At 39.8% G+C, this 6,000-nt stretch overlaps 1 protein-coding gene across 4 annotated transcripts in view; it reads left to right on the top strand.

Annotated features, from left to right (window-relative positions):
• The window catches only part of map3k20 (mitogen-activated protein kinase kinase kinase 20), a 40,068-nt gene that overhangs the window by 2,234 nt on the left and 31,834 nt on the right, over window positions 1-6,000 (top strand). For 2 of the 4 annotated variants that reach the window (XM_042336015.1, XM_042336014.1), the window contains exons 2-4: window positions 1-20; window positions 820-918; window positions 1,661-1,748. The exon at window positions 1-20 is cut by the window's left edge and continues 171 nt beyond it. In XM_042336015.1, coding sequence (XP_042191949.1) covers window positions 1-20; window positions 820-918; window positions 1,661-1,748 — 207 coding nt within the window. The remainder of the gene's footprint in view (window positions 21-819; window positions 919-1,660; window positions 1,749-6,000) is intronic. The other 2 variants (XM_042336016.1, XM_042336017.1) reach the window with 1 other exon arrangement.

Below are 6,000 nucleotides of genomic sequence, written 5' to 3'. Positions count from 1 at the left end.
TGCTGAAAATAGAAAAGGAGGTACAGTCTCGATTTATTGTTTTGATCTTTTCCTTTATACAGGCCAACCCCGATAGAGCGTTCCCCAATTAAGAGTGGGTTTGCTCGGAGCGCTTACGCACTGTTAACACGCGCTAACAGGAATTTTTTTTTTGGGTGGGGGGGGGGGTGTGGGGGGTCAGCTGGGTGTCTGACACGTGCGGAAACCCGGCACCGTGTTTTAAGAGCATCCAAACCGAACTCAGCATTCCAATGCCTCCCACCTACACGTGGAGATCCCGGAGAGAGATTGTTGGAATGGAATGCGCTCCCTCTCTGGAGGGTCACATCCTGCTAACAGGAAGCGACATTAACAGTGTATTTATGCAAAATGCTGGAACTGACATCAGCAGCGACCTGCTGACCCACTGAAATCAGCCATTTTCCCCCTACCACACCAGGGCTACAAGCTTCAGCCTGAACCAGCGGAGGGGAACTGCATTTATTAGTTCCCACCCACTGTAACTTGGTCTAATTTCCTGGTCAGCACATGATCGAGCAACAGATGTCCTCAGGATTCTATTAGTCACTCTATGAGGCTCGGAGTCCTGTGTAACCCTTCCACGTTGAAAAAACTTGGGCCTCAGGCGAAATGAGGAATGAATAGCTCTCCTTTTAAAATGAAAACAAAACGTTTATTTTGAGAAATGTCACCAATATATTACAGCTCTCAAATTTATTTTTGTTAAAATATGAATGATACAGTCCAGGGGAATTGAGTTGGGTTGGATGGGAGTTTCGAGTGGACCCGGTTCAACAATGCAGAATTATCTCAACGTAGGTATTGAATTGGGAATATCGGAGAGAGAGGTCGTCAAAACAGATGGTGCAGAGATCAGAGAAAAATCACACTGAGGATTCATCTCCATCCAGGATGGAGGTGAAGAAACGTTAATGTTATTGTGACTGTCGTCTGCCCTACATTTGACTGGAGAGTAATTGATTATCAGGTTGCGTCAAGCATAGATTCTGTTCTGCTGAACTGACCTTCTTTATCTTCAGGCACACAAAAATCGGGGAAAACATTGCTTTATGGTACTGGTATTTTGTTTTTCTTGTTGCTTGGAAATTCATAAGGGAATTGACTGCTTCTGTTTCCTGGGATGGGAATTGGATACCAGTGGGGTTGCCATAAATTGACCGTTTGTAAATTCTTTCAACTTTGTTGGAATGTTTCTTATTGACCAAACGAAGCCAATATTCCAATGTTTGTAAAGATTTATTTTCTTTTTAAAAACAATGTCCGATATGAGAATATTTTTGAAACAAACCGTGCAATATCTTGAAATAAACAACGTAATGGTTGTCAAGGTTACACCACGACAACAATTTGCAGTTACATAGCGCCTTTTACACAGGGAGTGTTTCGGTGTGCTGAACGGAGGTGGAGTTTGATACCGAGTCGGAGAGAGGGGGGAGGTGACTGTAGATGGAAAAGGAAGGTTTTCAGGTGTGATTTGAATATGAGGAAGGAGGAAATAAGGCAGAGAGTTCAATAGTTTCTGGGATTGGAGATTTATTTAAAATGTTATGTCTTTTTATTACTATATCTGATTTTATCGGATTTTAAATTGGCGTAGAATGATTAACTGAATATGGTTCACTTTTGTTGTTAAATTCAGGCAGAAATTCTTAGTGTTCTGAGCCACAGAAATGTCATCCAGTTCTTTGGAGCTGTCTTGGAATCACCCAACTATGCCATAGTAACAGGTAGGTGTGTTTTTTCCCCCTCAGGTTCTACACGTAACCTGTTTGTTCACAATCCAACATATTCAGTACATTGTTACATTCCTATTAGATTTAATATTCAACACCGACTGTGATTAATATACGGCCGGAAAGCATTGCTGTGGAGATGGACAGTGTTAACAATTTCAGGATGTTATTCAATAGACTTCTGATGGTAAATGGGGATTTGGGGTGTGATAAATACAGAGACTGAATTTGCACAATTAGACCATACAATTACTTTAAATCTACCATAGTCTTGAATGTGTTTGAGGTATGTCATGACACCTCTTACAGATCTAAATCTCAGATTGTTTATCATCCATGCAATATGTTCGCAAAGGCAGCCTTGTTATACATTTGTATTTTCTATACCTGGTAAAAAAAAAATTGGTCCGGAAAGTGCAACACATTCTCCACGTATACAGTTTCAACGAAAGTACACAATGAGCAATTTTAATTCACATCTCACTTTTTTTTTTAGTTGGGTAGTGAGCTCTGCCAAGTTTATGCTTTTTTCCACAATGTAACAGAAGTCATTTCTGGGTCTGAATGAACTCGTAATCTGATCCGCTCTTTTGAATTATTTTAAACAGTTATCATAATTTCCAGTTTGCCTAAAAAATGAGTTGTTCAGTGCAGTGAGCTCCTGATAACTCGTCACTCCAAGGGGAAAGAGCTCAGCGACCAATTATCCGGAGTGGTGAGTTAGGCACAGGTCCTCCTGGGCCACAAGGGGGCACTGTAACAGGTGCCAGCGTTCGGCGGAGGTCTATTGGAGGGCCATGTTATGGCTTCCCATCCTATCCCGTGACAGTGGTAGTGATAAGCTAAGGCAGTGTCTTGTTAGCAGAAGTTTACCGTACATTGCTTGTTTGTATTTTTATACTTTGGTGCATTGAGATCTCTGATGCACAACTCATGTCTGTGCACCTAATAATAATTGAAAAGCTTGGGGGACTGTGGAAATGGCCATAAACCATAATTATAGTAATAATCCTTACACTTGTTATAGTGTCTTTCACATCAGGACATCTGAAAGCATTTTACAGGGTTTACTGTAATGTGTAGTGACTGTATTTTGTAGGCGAACGTGCCAGTCAATTTCCACACAGCAACGTCCACAAATTAATTGTAAAGGAAATGAGATGCTTGAAAGGGAGGAATAATTATACGGATCAAACAAAAGAGTGGGACTAGACGAGGTGGTCCATGTGGAGAAAAACACCACTATTATTCTATCTCGGAACTGCACCACTTCCCAAACTATTTCTATCCCATTGTAGTACGTTTTGTGGTCAATTAGCAGTCAGTCAGACACAGCCAGTGCTTCAGAGACTCCAACTCCCAATTGTTTTATATTTTCCACCTTTGCATTGTTAAATAATTATACGTCAGAACAGCCTGAAACTTTTCAATGAGCTTATTAAGGAATGGCTTTTTATTATGCCATTTTAATAATAACACACACGCATGCATAAAATAGAGGGAATGATGTATATGTTTCCTTCGCTAGATAAGGAACCATACATGAAGCCTCATTGCAGAATATTAAAATACTAACTCCAACTTCCTCTCAAAACTATTTATATGTAGTTACTCTCCGCAAGTTCCTAAATGTATTACAGAGGTAGGTGGGCGTTCATTAATCAAGAAGATTTCAATAAGAGCCTGAATGGGATTTATATTTTTCCTCATTGCTGTTCAATTCCACACGTCCCAGGGTATGGTCTACTTTCAATCCAACACTTAATGAGGCTTGAAAGGAGCAGTTTAAAACCTAAAAAAGACCACCCTCTCCATGGGTACACATTATTAGTGGGTCTTGAAGCAGATAATGGCAGCCAAGTTCGTGGAATTAAATGCCAGACTCAAACTGTTACAACTAAAGCTGCTTGCACAGTAGTTCATCGATTGCTCCCCATTGTCACGGGAGATTGAACTGGACCAAAAGGTTAACACTTAAATTGGTGATCTCGAGATATACATTCAAAGCAGATCGCTCAGAAACTTTTGTCACTGTCTTTTTCGCTGTGTGATACATCCTTCCTTTATCAGTTTTGTTTTTCTGGGCGCATCAAGTACAAGGTGTCTAGTCCACGTGCAGATGAGGAATGCGGTTAACTTTGTACTTCGGGGACTAATTAAGCTTTTAAGGAAGCTGCGGTGTAACAACAATGATGCCGTACTTAAATTATTAAGGGAGTCGTTCTCTTACCTGTGCCATGACTTAATGCACATAGGACGGAATCATATTCCTCTTTCAGCTCATCAGTTTGCAGGGCTGCAAATATTGTCTGACTTGAGCAGGACAAAGCATAACAGCAAAAGCATACAGTTTAAAATGAACCTTAATCTTTCATCTTAAAACCACTGCATGATTCTTGACAGCTGAGATTGCTGGAAAACTGCTATCGTGACAGCCTCTTGGAACAAATAGGTGCTGAAGTTTTCCAGTGGCAGTCAAAATAATTGGGTGTTCGTTGACCATTCTCTCTATATCCTCACTTTCCCAGGTTTATGTCCAAACTCTAAATAGAGGAGATAACTGTGACTACTGGCTGTAGAAAGACTGAAATAGATTTTTTTTGGATATAAACATCAATCTTGCATGAAGGATCTTATAGTGGATGGCATTATTATTACTCGTGGAAGATGATGAGGATTTGAGGATCAAAACGAGAATGTAGCACTTCAGTTTTCCAAAGTGAAATCAGGATTTCCATTTCGATTGCGGATTTTTTGGTACACTTCATTTATAAGTTCAAGATATAATGAATGCATACTCCATTAAGTAATCATTATGAATTGTTAGTTGCAGGTACAATAGCTGCTTTTTATGTTTAGTTATGCAGTCCTTTAATCATATTTGAAAATAAGTCCGTATGTCTGCTAGTCCATATATTTTGTTAGCTTTGGTGGCTGTTATTTCCTGCGGCGTGAAAGTCAAATTTGGAGTAAAATGCTTTGTTGCTAGGAATCTGCTTCAAAATTCAATACGAGTGAAAGCTAATGAACACCTAGCAAACATTAGCTCTATGGCATGTGTAACCAGTTTTAGTTATGCACACATTGTATTTAAAATTTGATTGGATGTCAAAATTGAACTCAAACAGTTGCAGGTATCGTGGCCAGATGCAAGGGAAAATGTGCACCTGATTTAATCGCGCTCGAAAGATGATCTGTTGGAAACATTATTTACTTTTTTTACTTTATCTTGAAATTGCTATTTCCCTATATCAAACCAGTCAAATTAAGTGCTGATCAAGTCGCACGCTGTATTTATGGTTTTAAATAAGGTCCATGCAACAGAAAGATATGTTGCACGTTGGGAGAACGTCTCAAGGTGCTTTATAAAGATTGAGCAGAAGCTTGTTTACTTGACGTATTAAATGGCACAACTGCTCACCCACCCCAATGACTGGAGTTTAGATCTCTCCTGTCTTAGCCCAAATATAAGAGGTAATTTCTTACATTTCTCACCTGCTTGTAAAAGCTATCCAGGCCAATGATGTCCTCGCTTAGTTACATTACAGAAAAAGGTAATCTGATCAGGTTTTTAAACTGCTGAGAGGAATAATTCTTGCACTTGACATAGGCATCAAAAAGTCTTAAACCGCTCCAGGGGATTTTTACTGGAAAGTGTCGTGACTATGTATTTATAGGCAATCATAGTGGGTAAATTGCGACAGCAAACATGAAATGAACAGCCAAGTTTACCTGAGGGGTCACTTGGAGAAGCTCCTTAACCCTTCAACTAGTGGCACGGGATCTTTCTCGTCCACCTGATCAGGCAGATGGGTCCTCGATTTCATGTATCGTCCAAAGGATGGCACCAATGCAGAGCTTGCCCCCAGCACTGTATTGGAGGCTCAGTCTAAATACGAGTAGAAAGTTGAAAGGCACATGCCTTGAACCCACAACAATTACAGGGAGGAGTGCTACTCGTTAAGCAAGTTTATATAACTTGGACTGTGCACAAAGAACTCAAGGAGTATAAAATTAACAAGCAAGATTTGAGCTTAGAAAGAATATTAGAAGATTATGTGAATAGACTGTCAACAAAGCACGTAATCCTGCGTTAACTAAAAGAGCGCGGGATGAATGTAGTTCGGATGGAATTGAGGGTTATCAGAAAGTGGACGATATTATTTCAATTCTGATGGTATATTTTGCACGCTAACAATTTGTGCTTCTAAAAGGAAATCTGATTAACCTATATTGTTAAAGTACC

This window comes from Callorhinchus milii, unplaced genomic scaffold (assembly GCF_018977255.1).
Source record: "Callorhinchus milii isolate IMCB2004 unplaced genomic scaffold, IMCB_Cmil_1.0 Scaffold6, whole genome shotgun sequence".
NCBI classification, from domain to species: domain Eukaryota; kingdom Metazoa; phylum Chordata; class Chondrichthyes; order Chimaeriformes; family Callorhinchidae; genus Callorhinchus; species Callorhinchus milii.
Note: the sequence above shows the minus strand (reverse complement) of the source record. Positions and strands in the feature narration are given on the sequence as shown.